Genomic DNA, 24,134 nt, shown 5'->3' on the forward strand with positions numbered 1-24,134 from the left:
TCTTCACCACCAACGGTGGTTGTTTTTGTTTACCTACCGACTGGCCGGGTGGTGAAACCGCCGGGGTGTCTCTTCCTCCTGCCTGTCTTGCATTGTTGTTGTTTTCGTTTTCCGCTAGCGGGCTGAACTTGTTGTTATTGAGCACATTTTGTTCCACTTTTCCTTCTCCGACGACAGCTCCGGTGATCTCAGGGGTCTTCTTCCGCTTCCGATTTCCGGGGATGAGTTGGAAATCATCCGTCACGGAGGTCTCTTCCACCTCCATCCGTCAAACAACTCGAGGCACGATGCCTTTAGCACGCACGTCACACACGTCTACTCTCTCGGAGCTGTCGGAGCCAAGTGAAAAAAAAAAAAATCTTTTGTTGATCTCATAGCAACGTTGATGCCAATGGAGCACCCGCAGTCGAGCAGTTTTTGACAGTTCGCTCCATAAGAAATACATTGTAGAAAAAAGCAAAAACCGCTCGAATGGAAGTGCTCCATTGTTAAAAGTTAAACAGAAAAATCACTTTTTTCGATATGAATTTTCAGCCAATATTGGAATGGAATCTGCCAGAATATGATAGAATTTGCCATCAGCAACACAATTCACGTGTTTTTTTTTTAGGAATTTATCGTTTAAATTGCGGAAAATTTGAAAATCTAAAACCCAAACAATGATTTGTTATGGGCTACCATTGGGCAGCTAGTGCTTTTGTTGTGGGCTCTCATTTGACAACCGGATAATGTCGACTGTTGTCAGTTTGCTTTGGTCGGAATAGGGTTGCCATCCCCCGGGGTAAAATCATCGAGGCAGCTCCGCTGCTTGGACACTTCGTTGGAGTAGAAGTGACCCACGATGGTATTGTGACGAAGAGCACGTTATGACGGTCGGCCATCTTCATTATCGGTACACATCGCATGGGTTCACTTTGGGCCGCATACACAGAAAAAAATCAATTCTTGAAACCATGAAGTCAGTTCACGATTATGAGAACCACGAAGGAATATATTCACGTTTATGGTGCAAATGCAATAAATTCCTTCGTGGATCTCACATTCGTGAACTTAATTCACGATTACGGGAATTGTTTTTTTTTTTCTGTGTTTGATAAATTTATTCAAAAGTAACGCAAATCTGGGCGCGGTTTAACTCTATGGGCTATAGCAAATGGTTCCAATAGTCTAAATGGATAAAAGTACTGCAATCTGATTGATAACGTGACTTGACAAAGGATTTGTTATAGCGCCTTGAGGTAGGACACGAGATAAATAGATGGGTATACACGGAAGTAGAGTCAAGATTACAGGACACTCTCAAAACACGAACGACGAATTATCGAAAGATATCTGCTCGTAAACCTTCCATGCAACAAAAACTGTGTATGGGTAAGAGGTAGGAGAATATAAAAAAAAACACTGGAATAGGTAGCATCTTGAACAGAATATTATGAAAATTGCGTGTTAAAACATAGCAGTAGAACCAACAGCTGCTCGGATCCATTCCATGTTTTTAAATTTGGTGCCTCGCTAGAGCTTGAAGCTCAATAGCAAAACTTTATTACGCACTGATTTCGAGACGAAACGCGTACTATCACGACCTTGAAATCGTACCCAAGTTCATCGGCGACCTGTCCTGGCTAAATTGGACCGGAGAGAGATCCATTGTGTTCGGTCGGTGCAATTTATATAAATTGATGACCATACGTTATTGCTAATTCTGGTATTATGCCAAAATTCATCACTTTATTACGGGGCGTTTTATTTTTCGCCAAGCACTTTTTGGCACGATTCTCCAACTCCGAGCACACAACCAGCTCTCCCAGCATTCCAGGTTCTCCTATTTCTCTGCCCGAACGTGAACGTGATGGATTCCGTCTCCATTTACTGTCTCAGTACCAAATGGATTCTTGGGTGGGTCCGGGGCACGCGGATGCTACCGAAAGAAATCGAATTATGTTGAACCATCTGTATAAGCGGAAGACAGCGCACTTCACGGAAAGGGGATCAATCGCCAAAACGCGATAAAGATAGCTAAAACTAGCGAAAAAATACCTGGAATCACAATTTTTTTCGCTGGTTTGGAATTCAGTAAAATTTCATCGAACCAGTGAAAACATTTACTGGTTTAGTAAAAAACATTCGCTGGTTTAGTGACAGCATTCGCTAAAACCATCGACTAGTTTTACTGGTTTGGAAGGAGCTAACGGATTCCAAAATCAACCAGGAGATTTTTGTGCTGGTTTTGGAAGACAATCTACCTCTTATCTTTTATGTCAGAAAAAAGCTTGAATTTCAACTCTAATATTGTTTATTTATTTTTTATTTATTTATTCGTCAAACAAACGTAGACTACGTTGATCATTGCTTAATAACTAATTACAGGAGAACATTATTTGAGTTATTATTGTGTAAATTTACATTTGGCAGAAGCTAGGAAAAAAAGGTGCAGGTGGTTATGTTACACATGACCAGTATGACAAAGAACTTTGCAAGATGATTGTTGAAATTTTCGATTAGAATGTCCGGTCCAAATTCCCCCCTTATAATAACCGTCCTATCGAACTAAGGGGACGGAAATTGCAAGTGGAGCTGAAATCAATTTACTTTCCTTCACCACTCGAAAGTTACCAAGATGCGGGAATGTTTGTGCAAGGCTGTTGCAAGCAATCGGCGGCAGTAAAGGAAATTTGAACAGCAGACATTAAAAACTACCCTTTACAGGGCTCTTAATGATTACGAGATAGTTATTCTAAATTTCCAGAAACAGATTTTCACAGTGGCACAAAAAAATGTACATTGCAGTAGTCTATTTATTACTTCCTGCCTAATAAGCAATATATTTTAACTGCTTAGCATTAGCATATTTTAACTGCTTAATTTCAGATAATGGCCAAATGCAACTTTTTATGTCCAGTATCAAAAATCATTAAGTTTGATACCCATATTGCCCCAACTCTTACGGTCCGGCAAATGTCCCCTCATCGGAACATCCCCGGGGCCTCCGGCCACTTCGGATTGCGGCCACTACTGCCAAAATGTCAAATTTCATGTCCGGTATCAAAAACCATTAGGTTTGATACCCATATTGCCCCAACTCTTACGGTCCAGCAAATGTCCCCCCATCGGAACATCCGCGGGGGCTCCGGCCACTCCGGATTGTGGCCACTACTGCCGAAATGTCAAATTTCATGTCCAGTATCAAAATCCTTAAAGTTTGATACCCATATTCCCCCAACTCTTACGGTTCGGCAAATGTCCCCCCATCGGAACATCCGCGGGGTCTCCGGCCACTCCGGATTGTGGCCACTATTGCCAAAATGTCAAATTTAATGTCCGGTATCAAAAACCATAAAGTTTGATACCCATATTGCCCCAACTCTTACGGTCCACAAAATGTCCCCCCATCGGAACATCTTCGGGGCCTCCGGACACTCCGGATTGTGGCCACTACTGCCAAAATGTCAAATTTCATGGCCGGTATCAAAAACCATAAGGTTTGATACCCATATTGCCCCAACTCTTACGGTCCGGCAAATGTCCCCCCATCGGAACATCCCCGGAGCCTCCGGACACTCCAGGCTGTGGCCACTACTGCCAAAATGTCAAATTTCATGTCCAGTATCAAAATCCCTAAAGTTTGATACCCATATTGCCCCAACTCTTATGGTTCCGCAAATGTCCCCTTATCGGAACATCCCCGGGGCCTCCGGCCACTCCGGATTGTGGTCACTACTGCCGAAATGTCAAATTTCATGTCCGGTATCAAAAACCATTAAGTTTGATACTCATATTGCCCCAACTCTTACGGTCCGGCAAATGTCCCCCCATCGGAACATCCGCGGGGCCTCCGGCCACTCCGGATTGTGGCCACTATTGCCGAAATGTAAAATTTCATGCCCAGTATCAAAAACCATAAAGTTTGATACCCATATTGCCCCAACTCTTACGGTCCGGCAAATGTCCCCCCATCGGAACATCCGCGGGGCCTCCGGCCACTCCGGATTGTGACCACTACTGCCAAAATGTCAAATTTCATGTCCGGTATCAAAAACCATAAAGTTTGATACCCATATTGCCACAACTCTTATGGTTCCGCAAATGTCCCCCCATCGGAACATCCGCGGGGCCTCCGGCCACTCCGGATTGTGGCCACTACTGCCAAAATGTCAAATTTCATATCCAGTATCAAAAACCATAAAGTTTGATACCCATATTGCCCCAACTCTTATGGTTCCGCAAATGTCCCCCCATCGGAACATCCGCGGGGCCTCCGGCCACTCCGGATTGTGGCCACTACTGCCAAAATGTCAAATTTCATGTCCGGTATCAAAAACCATAAAGTTTGATACCCATATTGCCACAACTCTTACGGTCCGGAAAATGTCCCCCCATCGGAACATCCGCGGGGCCTCCGGCCACTCCAGGTGGTGGCCAGTTCCAATGATCGACTCACGCGACCGGCATGTCTTAGCTGGTCCTTGCCTCCAAGCCATCTGCTCCCGTACCTCCAGGCCGTCTGCTACCGGGCCACCAGGCCATCTGCTTCTGATGTGTCCTCGTCGTCGTCCAGCAATAGAATGAATTTTCGGGACCGACCGAGCCGAGTTTTGTTGGCTCGTCGACGATCCGAAAATTATGAGGTGGAGTGGGGGAGATTTTAGATACATCAATCTCACGTCTCTCGATCGACTGATTGGGAAACGTTCGTTCATCCAACCAGCGTGCACCAAAAAGAGGGGAAATTTGCCGAGAGGGGAATTCGTCACGTAACGTTTTCGCTTCGCGAAAATTTTGGATTGACACCACGTATAGAAACATTAGGACAAAGTTCTTTGTCAAAATATCTGTATTCCCAAAATAATATCAAACCGGTGTTAGTTTTATCTAGCTTACTAAGTCCGCGCCCTGACCCGCACGACCAACTCGCCGCCGTGAAAACTGATCGATCAAAGCCGATGTACCTCTACGTATCTGTATGTACCGTATATGCAGTTAATACAGTGTACAATGTACGGAACACATACAGTCATCCCAAGGCTGTATATCATAGGTACTCGCGATCTTGCTTTGCATTAGTGTGAGTGCATGACTCCGTGCCACTAAAACCAAAACAATAACAAACGAACAATGGACCGTGCCAGGAAAACCAAAACATAAACAATGTCAGTGTCAGTGGAGTGAGAGAGTCAGAGATAACGATTTTGACAACCGCACTACTACACACTCAATCGCGAGTACCTTAGGTAGAAAGCCATGCAGTCATCCCACATATTCGGAACGGTTTACAGATCGGCCGGTGGTCAAAAAATCATAGAAAATTAAACGTTGAACATAACGATTTGCTTTTACCTTCATATGGAAGCTTTTCTTGGGATCTTTCGATTGATGAATAGACTGGCTGTATTTTTTTACGTTTTATATATTTTTTTGAAGAAAAACATTGACCAATAAAAACCACAAATTTGGAACACCTTTTTCTTACGGATGTAAACAAACTTTGAATCTTTCCAGGAGTACATATTTGTAAAAAAATAATGACTTTACACACAAAAATCAATGAAACTCAAGCTTAGTGATGTTTTATACATGGTCTGATAACTTTTTTTTTATGAAAATATCAGTTAAATTCAGGTGTTCAACAATTGTGAGAGGCACAATAACATTCCACAATTATGGAACAGGCGATTTGGTAGCAGTGTTTTGCTGCTCCGGATAAAATAGTCATGAAATGAAGTTTTTTGTCTAAAAATTACTACTTTTACTAGTGAAATAACAAGAGAATGCCCAAATGAAGGTCTTAACTGCATTTGGCATGCTATTGACAAACTATCACAAAAGTGTTCCGAGTTTGTGGGTGTTCCGAATATGTGGGATGACTGTAGTACATTGATCATCCAGGCTTCAAAGCGGCGGGTTGGCCTTGCGGGTTAGGACGCGGACTTAGTCAGCTGGATATAACTATCGCCGGATTGAAATTTTTTTGGGATATCTTTTCCTAGCGTCTGCCAAATGTAAATTTACACATTATTAGAGGTAAAATTTGTCATTTTTCTAACATCAATTTTACCATGTTTTCGCAGGTCAGGCAGGTTTTGGCACTGGATCAGCGTTTTGTTTCGCTGACGTCTGTTTTTTTTCCGACGGCAGTAAATAAAGTTGACTTTATAGCTGTCGGCCACCATTGCTAGTACCAACCACTAGTGTCTTCCTTTTAATTACAAGGTCTTCACCGCCCTGGGCTCCTAAGTGTTTGAGTACGGCACGAAGCGACGGCGCCGGATAGTAGCAGTAGCTCGTGTCAAAATAAAGCAGAAGATTGTTATGCTGGTTTTGGGAGAAACTCCGCTAGTTAAGCGGTTGTTTACATTGGGCCTGCGTTTTTCGTTTTATAGATTTGGAGAGTTGGATGGTTTTACAAGTTATAATAATGTTTCTCAATTAGTAAAGTTTTTTTTCCGTGAAATTAATTTTATTAGGTCCTTTTTGGTACTGTGCCCTGGTTAGGACCGAGTCGGCTTTTGTAATTACATTTTACTTTATGCTAAGAGTAATTACAGAGGATCTTGTGTGTAAATGATAATGGGAGGGGAGTCGATTTTAGTGAAAGTTTGTTGGACACGTTTTCAAAACATAATTCTGTTTGTAAATTTCAATTGAGTGGTCGATTTCACTGCACTCTACCACTTTACTACACAAATTTTACCCTTTTTTTTAGCTTGTTAGGTCCCCATCATCTCTGAGATGAGAATGACACCTGACATTTCGGCAGCTAAACCTTACAGTAGATTTTTTCACATTTTTTGCCAGTAAGGCTGGTATAAATATTTTTTTAAAAGTTTTTGTCAACCCCCCTCCCCCCCCCTTCAAAATTGGCCTGAAAAATCAGGGGACAAAAAAAATATTTTTACAATAAACTTCAAAATTTCAATGAAAATTCAAGGGCAACCAGCTGAAATGAAATTAAAACACATTCTCCTGTGTTTAAAATCATTTTTAGCATGTTTGGGTTTATTACAAAATCTTAAGATTTTTTGAAAATTTTCGGTGCAAAATCTTTTTTTTCGATACAATTTTTGTTTTTGTCAGATCTTAGATTTTTTGAAAACTAATGATTGCAAAACAACTGAACTAGTGTAAAATGCATTTTAAAACACTTTTTTCATTTAAATGTGAAGATTATGGCTTGTTATTTAAATTTTTATATTTTTTTTATTTTTTTGCCCCCCCCCCCCTTGAACCTCGGCCAGAGCCGAGGGACAAAAACTTTTTTTTAAATATTTGCATCGGCCTAATTAGCGAAAACAAACCAGCAGAACCAAGTTGCTGGATTTGAATTTGCTCAGCCGCTGGTTTCAGCGAAAAATTTCGCTGGTTCAGTGTAACCAAACCAGGAAAATCCTTCTGCTGATTTGGCGATGCATCCCCTTTCCGTGTATAGATTTCCTGTTTTCTCGAAAGAGATTCTCGGAAATCTTCCATCCGAAGCGGATGCAGAGGGACTTGGACAATAATTGAGCGATTTCCAGTGATTATTTTAATATCTTCTTGTTTCCCTATTTCCGAAATCTCAGCATTGTTGTTCTTCCCAGCAATAATATTCCGTCCGAAATGGTGATGGAGTTTCCCGTCTGCTTTTCCTCCTTCATGGGGGGTACCTTTTTCTTGGGCATAATTTTACTGCCCCCGTTGGTTTCTGTCTCGATCGGCGGACGCCATAACCCTAAACGAAAACGACCGTAGCGTTGAATTGATGATAGGTTAGGGGACCGGATGGCAGTGGAAATCGGAAAAGAACAAAGCTCGCAGAAACAAAAAATACAGTCACAGATACATATATTCATCCGCAAATGAAAATAAAAGGGAGCTTTTAGCAGGAGGTTACATCAACCATCATTCTGCGGGTCCGTAAAAGACTGCTGACCATCAAAATATATTATTCATATGAGTTCGGGTGCGTGTGTGTGTCTGTCTATTCTTCATGCTCCCTCCCCGGACTGGATCACCCGGTGGTCACCGGCGTTCCCATCGTCACCAGGATCATTTACCAACTGGTTTGCCTCTCTCGTTAGCTAGTCTATTGCTTGTTGTTGCAGAGCCGATTGCAGCACCGGATTAACATCTACCGATGCGTTATATTTTTATGTATATATGGATTACCAGCAATATTATTGTTCTCTTTTTTCAGTGGCTCGTCATGGAAATCCTCGAGCAAAGATGAAGGATTATTGTCTCTGGTGAGGCACATTTTTTCACACACACAACTGAATGCTTCGTAGGGTGGAATTTTGCTGTGATTTCATTTTTTATTAGAGGAAGAGGAATGTTAGACAGTTTAATTATGATCTTAAAAAAAAAGGTTTTCATCCAAATCTAGACTCATCAATAGTTATAAGCGTGGTTCTGATGGGTCAATTTTTCCGTCCACAGCACAATCTTATTGCTATGCACAATTTTTTAACGGGTGTAGCTATTTTTATATTACAGTTACACAGCAAAAAAAAAATGCATTTTGGAATGTTGAAAATTTGGTTGGTTGGATATTATACTTCTTTTTTTGAGTAATATTACATAAAAATGTTTAAAAACTGATGAAAATTCATCATTTTCTGGAGTAAAATTAATCGTTCTGTTGCCATAAAATCTGTCACCATTTCCTGATGAATATTACCATCATTTTATTAACCGGCTCCTTGGCTTAATGGTTGCGGCTTCTGCCTCGATAGCAGAAGGTTCAGGGATCAAATCCCGGTCGGTTCCCTTGAAATTTGGAATCAGGAATTGAACTTTGAATATGAACAAAAAACCTTTAAGAATCGGGTGGGATTCGAACTCCCTCTAAAACTGAATTCATCCTTAGTGCCGAAAGCCCAGGGCCATCCCAAGTACTTATGAACTGGACGAGGGAGTCGTGGATTGCCTGGCCCGAGTCATCTGCATTACCGATCTATTATGTCTGTACAATTTCAGAAGAAATCGTTAGCCATAGAAAGGTATTTCGCTTCAAAGGTTCTTGAGATATATGGTGGTTACTAACCGAACCGTATCAGTTGAAATATACTGTGGTCATGGCCAAGTCCTGACCAGACGGGAGTTCAAATACATACAATAGAGGTGGGCAAAATCGCTCTTTTTTAGAAGCCGCTCATTTTCGCTCGCTCATGAAAAAGAACCGCTCTTTTGAACGGCTCATTCGCTCATTTTCAAAATTTTGATATAAAGGTTATTTTTAAGAATGGTGTGGTTTTCAAAGTTAGTTTACATTGCAATTGGACTTTAATAAATCACTTGAAAAATATCTAAAACCAAGAATGTCTCTATGTCAAGATTTCTTCTCGAACCTCAACGTTGAAATAATGGAATGGCTATCAATTTCACAATTGCGTTTATTTTTGCTAAAATTTAACTAGTGCTGCCATTTTATTAGGGAAAAATATTCTGTGAACTCTTTTTCTGCATTTTGATTTAATCGATAAAGTCTATAAACGCTGAAGTTTAATTGGGCAAGACATTTTTTTTCCAAAATCTCTCAGCTTTTTAGTAGATTTTAGGTAATATTTGACAAGCTAAGCAATTTTAAATGTTCAAATTTTTTTTCGGATAATACTTTAATAAACAATCAGTTGTACAATGCATCATTTACATTTGGAAGAAAAGAAGAAAACTGAAAATGAGTATGAAAACTATTAAGTGGTGTTTGGCAGCAATGCTATATTGGGATTATTTTTTATCAACAATTATTTTTCAATTTGGAATTGCATTGTTAATTCTAAAAACAAATTTTATGCTACAATTAGTTCGAAATTCAAAAGACAGAGTTCAAAAAAGAACCGTGGTTCTTTTTTGAGAGCTATGGTTCGTTCGCTCTTTTTAGTGAACCGGCTCTTAGAGCGGCTCGCTCTTTTTTTACCCACCTCTACAATATTACCATCATTTTTTCTGTGCAGTTACATTCGACGGGAAAATAATTCTATTTTCAGGATATGATCAGCATTAGAAAAATTATACAATTTTTCTGACTTTAGAGATGTACCCCTTTGACATGTTTTTTTTCTGTGTAGGTATAGACAGTATGTTTCCAAAGTTCTTCTAAAAAAGAGAAACAGAGTTTTTGTGTTGTGTTTTGAAATAATCAGTGAAAAAAGGCAGTGTTCTAAATTCGAAAATTTCCACTGTGAACATTTTCGAATTTAGAACACTGCCTAAGCCACGGCGTGTTTTCTGGGCAACCTTAAGGAGAAAAAATAGTCATCGCTACTGTCAAATGTGTCTTATAACAAATTTTCTCAGCTTTCCAATGCTTCTAAGAGCGAAATGTTTCATCGGGAAATTTCTGAGATATCTATTTTTTAAGTTTTTTGTTCTAAATTCCTTTATTATTTATTGTAAACTTTATAATAACTATTCTGGAAACTTCTCAAATTATGTTTTTTATGTGTCATTTACTCATAAAAGTGTGCAAAATAAGCAAGAAACAACTTTGGAGAAGGTTGCAAATCGCTAAACATTTTTTTAAATTAAGTTAAACCGAGTTTGTGAATATATGGGATTTATTCAAAAATGAAAATCATAAAAACTTCTTAAAAATATTATTAAGAAGAATTAAAAGATAATGACACAATTTTAGTTTACAAATATCACGTGTCTGCTCTTATTGAGCTGATACAATCGATTTTTTGCAGGTTTGAGATTGTTAAGTTTATTAATGGATTTTCATGAATAAATATGAAACTTCTTAAAGCATACATGAACCGGGAACATGGATCCAAAAGATGATTTGAAATCGAAAATGTACTACCAATTACTGTTGCAAGGTTCAAAAGTCATATTCTCATGTGTATGAAATAATGAAAAAAAAGTTTTACTGATGAAAATGCATTTAAATGTAGGAGTAAAATTTGTGCGTTTAAACTCTAAATGTTGAAAACACTGCCACATACATTTTTTGGTTTAAACAAAAATAAAATAGTATTTAACAGGAATAATCAAACAGAGGCTTCCATTCCAAACTATTTAAACAAAAATCAAAGTATTTTAAAAACGTTTTAAAAAGATAAGATAAGACTTCTATTATATTGCTGATTCCTTGATCATTTCATACAAAATAAAAATTATAAAAATCATTTCATACTCATGAAAAGTTTTTCTCCTGAAGCTCACCACAGTAATTTATAGTTCAATTTCGAGTATACAACATGTTTTATATCCATGCAATTGATTAATGTTTGGTTAAGGAAATATGTTTTTTTTTTCATAAAAATCTAGTAATATCCTAACTAATCTCAAACTTGCAACAAAAAATCGGTTTTATCAGCTTAATTCAAGCTTAATTCGAGCATAAACGTGATGTTCGCAAACAAATTTTTTTTTTATCTTTTAATTATTGTAAAAAAAATGTATACGGTTTTTTGATTTTTATTTCTAAATAAATCTCATATATTCAAAAACTCGGCTAAACTTAACTTTAAGAATATTTAACGATTTGCAATCTTCTCCAAAGTTGTTTCTTGCCTTATTTTGCACACTTTGATGAGTAAATGACACATGAAAAACATCATTTGACAAGTTTCCAGAACAGTTATTACAAAGTTCACAATAAAAAATACAGGAATTTAAAACTAAAAACTGAGCATGAGCATGAGCATGAGCATGAGAGATCACCCATGGTTGCCCCTCCGTTGCTGAACAGAACCGTAATATCCTTTCAGCACTACTGATTATATGCTTCGACGATCTAGTGGTGTTTCCCTTATCAACAGCATGTATGAATGCGCTGAAAAGATAAAACACCATGATTGCTAAAGCTAGATCAGTTGCGAATAGGTAACAGTCATTGGCCACCAACGGCGCCCGCCATGTCAGTTTGTAGATCTCGATTTTAAGGGACGGGAATGTTAGTTAGCGCAGGTTGCTACTAGGGCAGCTGATTTACTCTGTGCTTACACCCCACAAGCGCCAGGAACCTGAAAATTTGTTAGTAGGATAGGGTGTTTGGTCAGGATTCACCATAGAAGATGATGATGCGACCCAAAATCATAGTGTTTGTTGAAAGGTATTATGTTTTAATCTCAAGGCAAGCAATCGGATGCTGCGGATGAGTCATTTCCCGTTTATCGGCTGTTAACTTTTAATTGAAATGGATTTATCTTAGACAGCCGGCTGTGGAAAGATAGAACCAAAATTATTTGTAATTAAATGATGAAGAATTTAACAGTCTGACTTTTTTATTGAGATGTTTTTACGAGTTTTACATGATTCATGTTTAGTGGGGTACTGATTAACGAAGCGAACGACGAGTTACGATGTTTATCGAGCTGAAATGGTATGATAAGGTTTTGTTGTTATTGCACACCGACGACGAACGCGAAAAAACCCTGCGACCCGACCGAAAGGCATCGCAAATAAGACTGGCTCAATTGTCATCGATGACAACCAGAACCAGCCGCACTTTTACACACATACACGCACGCGAAAAAAAACAAAAAACACACCGACGACGAACGCGAAAAAAAACACGACCCGACGGAAAGGCATCGCAAATCAAACTGAGGAAATGGAGAGAAAGAAAATAACATAAAAAATAAAACCTAATCACATAAAACCTACTCACATAAAACCAATCACCCCATGCACACAAATAGCAACACAAAAGAGACGAAAATTATCACGAAAAAACAGAACTGCGCGTCCCAAGAAGCACTGCACTTTTGATGGCATTATTCAATTATTATGCCCAATCACCCCATGCACACAAAGAGCGACACAAAAGAGACGAAAATTATCACAAAAAACAGGACTGCGCGTCCACCGAAACACCGCACTTCTGATGGCATTATTCAATTATTATGCCCAATCACCCCATGCACACAAAAGAGACGAAAATTATCACAAAAAAAACAGGACTGCGCGTCCACCGAAGCACCGCACTTCTGATGGCATTATTCAATTATTATGCCCAATCAACCCATGCACACAAAGAGCGACACAAAAGAGACGAAAATTCGTGCTTGCCATTTCATTAGGGCACAAAACTTTTGTAAACAAGAGTGTATCCCTCTCACACCTTATGCAAACTGTCATTTGAGTGAAAGGGATACACTATTGTTTACAAAAGTTTTGTGCCCTTTTGAAATGTTAGGCTCCAATTATCACGAAAAAACAGGTCTGCGCGTCCACCGAAGCACCGCACTTCTGATGGCATTATTCAATTATTATGCCCAATCACCCCATGCACTCGAACAGCGACACAAAAGAGACGAAAATTATCACGAAAAAACAGGACTGCGCGTCCACCGAAGCACCGCAATTCTGATGGCATTATTCAATTATTATGCCCAATCACCTCATGCACACAAAGAGCGACACAAAAGAGACGAAAATTATCACGAAAAAACAGGACTGCGCGTCCACCGAAGCACCGCACTTCTGATGGCATTATTCAATTATTATGCCCAATCACCCCATGCACACAAAGAGCGACACAAAAGAGACGAAAATTATCACAAAAAACAGGACTGCGCGTCCACCGAAGCACCGCACTTCTGATGGCATTATTCAATTATTATGCCCAATCACCCCATGCACACAAAGAGCGACACAAAAGAGACGAAAATTATCACAAAAAACAGGACTGCGCGTCCACCGAAACACCGCACTTCTGATGGCATTATTCAATTATTATGCCCAATCACCCCATGCACACAAAAGAGACGAAAATTATCACAAAAAAAAAAACAGGACTGCGCGTCCACCGAAGCACCGCACTTCTGATGGCATTATTCAATTATTATGCCCAATCAACCCATGCACACAAAGAGCGACACAAAAGAGACGAAAATTCGTGCTTGCCATTTCATTAGGGCACAAAACTTTTGTAAACAAGAGTGTATCCCTCTCACACCTTATGCAAACTGTCATTTGAGTGAAAGGGATACACTATTGTTTACAAAAGTTTTGTGCCCTTTTGAAATGTTAGGCTCCAATTATCACGAAAAAACAGGACTGCGCGTCCACCGAAGCACCGCAATTCTGATGGCATTATTCAATTATTATGCCCAATCACCTCATGCACACAAAGAGCGACATAAAAGAGACGAAAATTATCACAAAAAAACAGGACTGCGCGTCCACCGAAGCACCGCACTTCTGATGGCATTATTCAATTATTATGCCCAATCACCTCATGCACACAAAGAGCGACACAAAAGAGACGAAAATTATCACGAAAAAACAGGACTGCGCGTCCACCGAAGCACCGCACTTCTGATGGCATTATTCAATTATTATGCCCAATCACCCCATGCACACAAAGAGCGACACAAAAGAGACGAAAATTATCACAAAAAAACAGGACTGCGCGTCCACCGAAGCACCGCACTTCTGATGGCATTATTCAATTATTATGCCCAATCACCCCATGCACACAAAGAGCGACACAAAAGAGACGAAAATTATCACGAAAAAACAGGACTGCGCGTCCACCGAAGCACCGCACTTCTGATGGCATTATTCAATTATTATGCCCAATCACCTCATGCACACAAAGAGCGACACAAAAGAGACGAAAACAGGAATTTAAAACTAAAAACTTAAAAAATAGATATCTCAGAAATTTCCCGATGAAACATTTCGCTCTTAGAAGCATTGGAAAGCTGAGGAAATTTCCTATAAGACACATTTGACAGTAATGATGACTATTTTTTCTTGAAATGTTTGTTCTAGAAAACACGCCGTGAAGCAACCACGTACACCTGACAAAGAATTGTGTTATCTTACATTTATGATGCATCCTAATTAAAATCGTTTTAAGGAAATGTTCTGTTTCGTTTTGTTGAACCAAATTCCAAGAAAAAAAATGTTGTTTTCTATACTACGTTGTTGCTCTGTGTAGTGTCCCTCGGATGATATAAAAGTATTTCCAGCCTCAATTAGATAGGTAGCATTATTTTGTAAATTATGGCATCAGTCTAGGTGCACACAAATGTTCAATTGTCGTTCCCTTTCGTCTTCCGATCGTCGTCCGGAACAGACGTCCTAAGTCGGTCTTAAATAAAGTGGTGTAACAGAAGTCTAACGCGTGTTTCCCTAACCTCAAATCACAACACTTCAGTTGGCGACGAGGATAAAAGAAGTGTCTGGTGAGTTAAATGTAGTGAAATAAGTCAAGAAAGCCGGTTAACTTTGTTGGACACGTGATCATATGCGTAACCTCAAAGACAAGTCGAGTGTGCAGTACCCAGTCATGGATCTCAAAATGCAGAATCCTGAATCAGCAGCATGGGTTCTTGGTAGAAGCGAACGTTTCCAGAATCGTTTTTGTGCCGGAAGGAGTAGGAGCCGCTTCCCGAGAAAGCTGAATTCGATCGTCGTTTCCGTGTTGATCTGTGTCACATCCTTGAACGCGTCAGGGCAATTAGTAGCCAAACCGAGAAGTTTGCGGAAGATCACGTGGATGTCTATGGTCAGTAAGTAGTCGTTTGTAGTCAGAGCAGTCGTCAGTAAAACAGTCAAGAAACTAGATTCTAAAGTAACCGATGTCGTCCGGTGGTATAAAGTCGTCAAATGGAATCGGTTTCGTTTAATAAGTCGGCCAAGTCAGAAAGCCAAAGTGAATTGAAGGTAAGGTTATGTCGTCGCTAGTCAGTAGTTTGTTTAAAAAATCCTAACCTAACAAAGTCACGTGTAAAAAGTCGTCAAGGCCAAAGTCGTCAGTTTTGTAGTCGCTAGTCAGCAAAGTCAGGAATAACCTATAAATCTATTATAACCTCAAAGTCGGTCAATTGTAAGTAGTCAAAGGTTAAGGGAGGGAGAGATGTAGTGTCCCTCGGATGATATAAAAGTATTTCCAGCCTCAATTAGATAGGTAGCATTATTTTGTAAATTATGGCATCAGTCTAGGTGCACACAAATGTCCAATTGTCGTTCCCTTTCGTCTTCCGATCGTCGTCCGGAACAGACGTCCTAAGTCGGTTTAAATAAAGTGGTGTAACAGAAGTCTAACGCGTGTTTCCCTAACCTCAAATCACAACACTTCACTCTGGCACACAGAAAAAAAACATTGCAATATTACATCTGGAAAGGGGTACATCTTTTATGTCAGAAAAAAATGTGTAATTTTACCTCTGAAAATGTATAATTCGACCCTCCGTGTACGCACGAGAGCAAGCAGCAGTCAAGTGCTCAGTGCTCCAACGTTTTTTAGAAATTTTTCGCCGAATTTGTTTGTGATTACCCGCAAGTTTGCTTATCCAGCATGCCAAAGGCCGGCCGTGGCGGCCTCGAAAAACCCGCGAAGTTCGTCTACCGGCCGTGTGCAAAAAAGTAAACAAACCAACGCCGTGTCGGCCGCTATCGCGCAGGGGAGCGTCAGCGCAGATGGAATCGATAAAAAGTTACTACATCCCGGATATGTTCCAAGATCACCAGTGCGAACCCGTTCAGGTACTTTCGGTGCCACAACCAGTGGCACATCAACATCCGCCAACATCCCCATCAGGAACGAGTTCCAGATGCTGAGCGACGACGAAGAAAACAACAACAACACCGACGGTAGCAGCACTACCGACGACGACGACGGACGATGATGGTCGTGCACAGAAAAAATTGCCGACGTCAAAAAAGAACAATTCTCCAACGGAACGAAGACCACCTCCAATTTTTGTTTTGGACACGTTGGCGGACGATGTTGACGAGTTGCTGGAAGGCCTCGGATATTGTCTGAAATCGGTAAGTCGGCAGTGCAAGTGATCACACTGAACAGACAAGATTTCGACCTGGTGCTTGAAGAACTGAAGCGTAGCAACTTCAACTTCTACACATATGACCCAGAGAAGCCCCCTGTTAAGGTCGTCTTGCAGGGTTACCAAGAACGTCCGATCGCCGACCTGAAGCGACACCTCTCGAACGCCGGAATAAAGCCACGGGAGATAAAAGTGCTCTCGCGAAAGCCGTAATCATACATTGTACCTGTTGTACTTCGACCGCGGCACCGTCAAGATCCAAGATCTGCGGCGGACTAAAACGTTGGAAGGGTTTTGGGTAAACTGGCGGTTTTACACCAAGAACCCGACGGACGTAGCGCAATGCCACCGTTGCCAGAAATTCGGCCACAGCTCGCGGAACTGCAACCTCCGGCCCCGCTGCGTGAAGTGCGGTGAGTCACACCTCTCGGAGGCGTGCGCACTGCCACGAAAGGCGGACTTGGGAGACAAGGCAGAACAAACCAAGCCGCGCGTAAAGTGCGCGAACTGTGACGGCAACCATACCGGCAATTACCGCGGATGCGTCGCGCGCAAGGCCCACCTCGAGGAGCAGGAAAAGAGGAAGAAGAAAGCAGCAGCGTCCCACCCTCCTCAGCGAAGTACGAGCGCAGCCGTTCCTGCAGTTGGGCAGCGTACGGTTCCAGCGAACAACCCAGCGATCCCTCCTGGATGGGTGCGGTCGTTTGCAAGCGTGGTCGCTGCCGGTAGCGATGATGCGGCCCAGCAAGGAGTCACCGGGGAAGATCTCTTTACCCTGCCGGAGTTCTTTGCTCTCGCGGGGGAGATGATGACGCGGTTTCGGAGCTGCCGTAACAAGGCGGAGCAATTTCTGGCCCTCGGGGAGCTGATGATCAAGCACATCTATAATTGATTATTTTTGTCTGTGATCTAGTTATAAGCTTTCTCTTTTTCTATCTTTTCCCCATTGCACTTTCTGTAAGTTTTTTGAAAACTTTTTCTTACTCTTGTCAATTCCATAGTTATAAGTAATAATTTTTCGATTGAATTACGATGTAAAACACAGCTGAAAGGAACACCAAAACTCTGTTATTTACCTGAATTAACTCATTGTAACTTGGATTATTCACAAATAAAACCGAATTGAATTGAATTGTAAATGTGTAATTTTACAACATTTCTGTTGTAATGTCGCTTTTTCAGTTTAAATTGAGGTAAAATTACATCATAAAAGAGGTAATATTCAACCTTCCAAAATTACACCTTCCAAATTTACCCAATTTTTTACTGTGCAGTGTCGGCAAGAAACACGTTTTTACCGAATATTTCAAAACTCTACTATTTATTGTTCTATAGCTTTTGTTTAGTGAGCTTTATTGCCTTCGGGGAGTTGTTTGGGACATCATAGACTATTCTTCTAGGATATTAGTTTCATAAAATAATAAAACATGAAATTAAGACAAAAATGTGAGTTTCCCCATAATAATTTTCATACAAATTACAATCGCTTTGTATTTTCAGACAAAATGTGTAAACATTCAATTTTAATTTTGGATGTTTACACATTTTGTCTGCATTTTGAATGTTTGGAATGACTTTTGAATGAACGTTGTTATCCTGTAGAAATGTTGGTAAAAAGGCACGCACTTGAAACTCTCTACGGTAAACAGAATTCATAATATTGCAAAAATTGCTCTTTACTCCTACTAACCTGGAAGCCATCGTACGTCCAGCTGCCGAACTTCATCACACACGTTTGCTCATCGAAGGGAAAGTACTCCACGTCGATCTCGCAGGAACTCTTGTAGATGGCCGGTGGCCGCCACTCGACGCGGCCCGTATAGTTGAGGGTGGCCTTCGTGGCCAGTGTCACCTCGAAGTTTCCATCTGCGTTGTTGTACAGCACAATGTCCGGCCGCCAGATGTGATCGGAGGGAACGTGCAGCATTTCCACGCCACCGTACTCTTTTGGCTCCCACTTGAGTTTGTAGTCATACCACGTCTGCTCTACCCATAGGTTGGTGGTCATAATTTGGTTTTTCAAATTCTGTGGAATAAATTTAGAAATGTTTTTGCATTGCACACACATCTTGGGGCGAATCGTGACGAAACGTACCACATCAATTAGTTGGGACAGTTTGAGCTTTATTTTTACGGTCAATGCGTCTGTGACATTCACAACAGGCCTAACTAGTTTGTTGTAGTTGCTGAGAAGATCATCGTAGAGACGTTTTGCATCAGGATTTCCCGCGCATACTGCAAGTAGAGAGAGAGAAAGAGAAAAAGAATGGAAAAGAACCATGAGTTCGAGGGACAAGTTTCGTCCTAAATTAGATTTGCCAAATCTCAAAACGAAGTTCAGCTTGATGCCTTGAGACTTTTGGCAACACTGGTCAGCGCACAGTGGTGGTGCTGATGGTGAAAAACTTTGACTCTTCTTCGGTCTGCGCGCCGCAATGACCAGCATTCTTTCAAATATTCCTAGCGGAAAGAGATAGCAAAAAGTTATGCTGCTTCCTCCGAAGTTTTCGTGGACGATAAATTTCAAGTTTCTTGGGAAAACTGTTCCCACTTGGCCCACCGACCGACCAGCAGCTACATTACCGGGGACACAATTAAGGTGGAATTAAATTTAGGGCTTCTTTCGACAACATTTTTGCCCAGGGTTTCGCTTCCTTGGAAAGCGCCGCCTTGGCGCGTGGAATGACATTTTTCACCATGGGTACACTGCATGCAACAGCGGCGAGCGATAAAAACTTTCGGGAGGTAAAAAAACAATACATTATTGTTACAAAACTTTGTAATTTTAGGGTTTTTGAACATTTCGTCAGGGTATAGCGTGCAACATACCATGGCTTTGATCCAAAAACACGTTTTGTGGTTGTTTATGACCAGGATTCCAAAAAAGCCAATGGTTGGCTTTAATTAGTTTTTAATCACTGTTTTTTACTAAACACAGCGATGATGCTTTTTTTAGTCTATGTATTCATAAATAACTTATGTATTGTTAAGTATGCGGCCAATCGCGCCAGAAAGGCTTTCAATGAAGAGTCTTCATAGACAGGAACGATCAAGATTCCAGAAACGGGCGACTTGCATCGGCTTTGATTTTCATCCTTACTTCCAAACTAATGAATTTAAACGACAAGATTGTCTAATTTTTCAAAAAAGTGAGTAATCTCAGCAATTTTTAATTTTCGTTTTTGTAACAAAAAGTTAGAAAAGGTCAACTAATATTTCAATCAGAAAGAAATGGATTGTTGAATTTCCCGAAGCCAGTCTTTCATTGTGATATTGATAATATTCTACAGAGAAGGGGTCGCGCATAAACCACAAAATCTTAAAATTTGTAAATTTTTGCCCAACCCATATTATTTTCTGTTGAGAATAAATATAAGGATGACCCCAAAAAAGGACATTTATAAATTTTGATAAAATTTGTTGAATAATTTCTTTCAAGGATACATTTTTTTATAGATTTACCAGCATATAACAGGGCAACAATAGTTTGTACTTAATGTGTTTTTTTTTGGAAAATTTTTCAAAACATCGATTCATAACTCAAATATTGGTACCCTATCTGTTAGCTGTTGCTGGATGTTACATCACAATTGATGTCATAGTTTATTTGTTAAATTTATTATTAATTCAAAGTGGTAGGCAGAGTCAAAAGGTACTTGATGTATCGAATAAATCAACAATTCAAAAAATGATTTTACAAACAAGATAGAGTGATGCATTCTGAATCAAGTTTTTAATTTTGTTTTTGAAACAAATGTTGCCAAACTTTCGAAACTTTCCTAAAACTAAATGAAATGCGACCAATGTGGTTATATGGGTCCAGTTAGTTCTTGAAAAACTGACTACGATTTTGGTCACATAAAGCCGATATATGAACACATTTTTTCATCCATTTTAACCTCAAGTTAATCTTAACTGAATTCGCTGGAAGGGGTCGGTGGTAATTTTTAAGAGGGCTGAATTGAGAGTTGAACGGAGTTGGAGTCTGTAATATATCATACGGCTCAAAACCATGGTAATGCGATAAAGAATTGAATCCAACTTAAAATGAGTGATATCTGCAAAAAAAATCATGTATGCTAATTTTAAACAAATAAAACATATTCGTTCAGATTAACAGTTTAATACAATTAAAATATAGAAACTAGTCACCACAACTATCTTCTAGATTTATGTTTTCAAATAACGGAATAATATTTGAACAACAGGTGTTTGACGTATCGGCCGGAAATAACCCTAAGAAAATTGCTATTGGGTAATTCTCTACCAACTCACACGAAATCGGGAAAAGTTGCCCCGACCCCTCTTCGATTTGCGTGAAACTTTGTCCTAAGGGGTAACTTTTGTCCCTGATCACGAATCCGAGGTCCGTTTTTTGATATCTCGTGACGGAGGGGCGGTACGACCCCTTCCATTTTTGAACATGCGAAAAAAGAGGTGTTTTTCAATAATTTGCAGCCTGAAACGGTGATGAGATAGAAATTTGGTGTCAAAGGGACTTTTATGTAAAATTAGACGCCCGATTTGATGGCGTACTCAGAATTCCGAAAAAACGTATTTTTCATCGAAAAAAACACTAAAAAAGTTTTAAAAATTCTCCCATTTTCCGTTACTCGACTGTAAAAAATTTTGAAACATGTCATTTTATGGGAAATTTAATGTACTTTTCGAATCTACATTGTCCCAGAAGGGTCATTTTTTCATTTAGAACAAAATTTTTCATTTTAAAATTTCGTGTTTTTTCTAACTTTGCAGGGTTATTTTTTAGAGTGTAACAATGTTCTACAAAGTTGTAGAGCAGACAATTACAAAAAATTTGATATATAGACATAAGGGGTTTGCTTATAAACATCACAAGTTATCGCGATTTTACGAAAAAAAGTTTTGAAAAAGTTACTTTTTGCGTTTCTCTTTGTTTCGTCGTCCGTGTCTGTCGCGGGTGACCATGAACGGCCATGATCGATGACGACCAACTTTTTTAAAACTTTTTTTCGTAAAATCGTGATAACTTGTGATGTTTATAAGCAAAACCCTTATGTATATATATTAAAATTTTTGTAATTGTCTGCTCTACAACTTTGTAGAACATTGTTACACTCTAAAAAATAACCCTGCAAAGTTAGAAAAAACACGAAATTTTAAAATGAAAAATTTTGTTCTAAATGAAAAAATGACCCTTCTGGGACAATGTAGATTCGAAAAGTACATTAAATTTCCCATAAAATGACATGTTCCAAAATTTTTTACAGTCGAGTAACGGAAAATGGGAGAATTTTTAAAACTTTTTTAGTGTTTTTTTCGATGAAAAATACGTTTTTTCGGAATTCTGAGTACGCCATCAAATCGGGCGTCTAATTTTACATAAAAGTCCCTTTGACACCAAATTTCTATCTCATCACCGTTTCAGGCTGCAAATTATTGAAAAACACCTCTTTTTTCGCATGTTCAAAAATGGAAGGGGTCGTACCGCCCCTCCGTCACGAGATATCAAAAAACGGACCTCGGATTCGTGATCAGGGACAAAAGTTACCCCTTAGGACAAAGTTTCACGCAAATCGAAGAGGGGTCGGGGCAACTGCTGTGTGAGTTGGCGGAGAATTACCCTATTCCATTTATTTTATTTTAAGCATATTGTTTTCATAATACATCATAATTCAACACTCAAGTCTACGGAAAATTGCACCACGCACCGCGGTTACCATCCCCAACCCGTTAAACGTATCGTAAATTGAATTCAGCAGCATGTTACCAACCATTAATACTGCGGCAAAACAAGCCCGAAAAACTCGTATCCATATAAATTGATTCGAAATTCGACTAGGACTTGGTTTGAGCGCGAAACCAGGAACAGCACGTGTCGGTCGCGACGAGGTGAAGCCAATAAAAAAACAAGGAGAAAAAAAGAGCAGGCAAGCAGAAACAATCTTGCCTCAGCAAATGTATTATTACACGATCTGTCGAACATTCGAAAAAGAGACAGAATATGGCGCGCGAGCGAAGCAAAAAATAAAATAAAATCTAGACACGAAAGAAATGTCCTGCTAGTACCAGCAGTAGGGTGGAATAAACTTTCGTAGTCTATCACCCCAGATTAAGAGGGGGTGCTGCTCGAGGAAGGCTGAAAAGGGATTTGTGGGTGTGCCAGAATTGCTGAAACAATTGAATGTATCAATTTCTCAAGTGTCATCTCACTTTGAAACAGTAAAAGCAGCATTTTCTTCCCAATTCCACAATATCTGTGTCTCCAGCTGTCTATTGATTTGATTTCAGTCTCAAGCACACTATATAACGTCTTCAACGATCCCATCTTTATCAACCCTTAGCCCCCACCGTCCCAGTTGCCTGGGTGGGTAAATTTGAACCAAATGTTGAAACAATAAACGCCCTTTTCTCCGTCGGCTGGCAGCACCCCTCGTTGACATTGATACGTATCGAATGATGGTGGAGGCTGGCAACAAAGAGGTGGGTGGCAAAGTAATTTCCTCCCTTGTATCACTTTCTAGACCCCCATTTTCTTTCTCCCTTGGGGAAGGAACACGCAGTTTTGCTCCTCAGCGCCATGGCAACGTGCGTGTCGGTTTGCCAAGGGTTGGAGTAGGACAGGAACCCGTATTGCCTGTAACCGGCTGGCTCTTCCACCCAGATAAACAACGCGCGTTGGGGGAAAACACCAATTAGGAAATTTGCTTAAATCCTGTCCTTCCGTTTGTTGCTGATGGTGGTGTTGAAAAGAAACTTTAGTGTCACGCAATCCTGAGTAATGTTAATAGAATCGTTTTAATGGTGTGCAAACACGTTCCTCTGAAACCTATCTGTCGGGAGTTCAAATCCTTTACAAATTTTGTGTAGGGGATTCGGTGTCATGAGTATCCTTTAGCAAACTGCCCAATTGTTTTTTCGAAAAAAAAAAATTTCCTTTCTTAAGGAGGTCATTTTGAGCAACTTTTGTTCTACAAAAAACTTTACTTCTCTTGTTTCATTTTTAGCATTTTAATTTGCATTTATCTTGTGTAGTTTATCTTTGTTTTCGGTAGTATTTTGCATATTCTACCACCTCCTAGCATTACATTTTCATGCTTTACAGTCACTTTTTCAATTGTTTTGCTTGTTCTCACATTTTATGCTATAGAATGCCACCATTATCATTTAAATTGTAAAATAATTGTAAAGACATAGTCTGCGACACTACAAAACTTACTGAGCATACTTCTTTAAAAAACACAGCCAAAGTTGATCCCTAAAAAGTACATTTGTCAAAACATTGAAAAAGTCACATAAAACAATCAAACTTCTAACCCTCAAATTTTCTAAAAGTTTAAGAGTTCTTCTTTCTAATGCTTTTTAAAGATCAAAAATAAGTTGAAAAATTGATTTTTGACGAGTTTTTATATCAAAGCCCGTCTAAAGGTGGGG

General features: G+C 39.8%; 1 protein-coding gene across 1 annotated transcript in view; it reads right to left on the reverse strand.

Moving 5' to 3' along the window:
* The window catches only part of LOC120427905 (acetylcholine receptor subunit alpha-like), an 87,011-nt gene that overhangs the window by 32,358 nt on the left and 30,519 nt on the right, over positions 1–24,134 (reverse strand). The window contains exons 2-3 of the mRNA XM_039592845.2: positions 18,817–18,956; positions 18,412–18,747 (exon numbers count right to left, since the gene is read on the reverse strand). Coding sequence (XP_039448779.1) covers positions 18,412–18,747; positions 18,817–18,956 — 476 coding nt within the window. The remainder of the gene's footprint in view (positions 1–18,411; positions 18,748–18,816; positions 18,957–24,134) is intronic.

The sequence above is a fragment of the Culex pipiens genome, chromosome 1 (genome assembly GCF_016801865.2).
Source record: "Culex pipiens pallens isolate TS chromosome 1, TS_CPP_V2, whole genome shotgun sequence".
NCBI classification, from domain to species: Eukaryota; Metazoa; Arthropoda; class Insecta; order Diptera; family Culicidae; genus Culex; species Culex pipiens.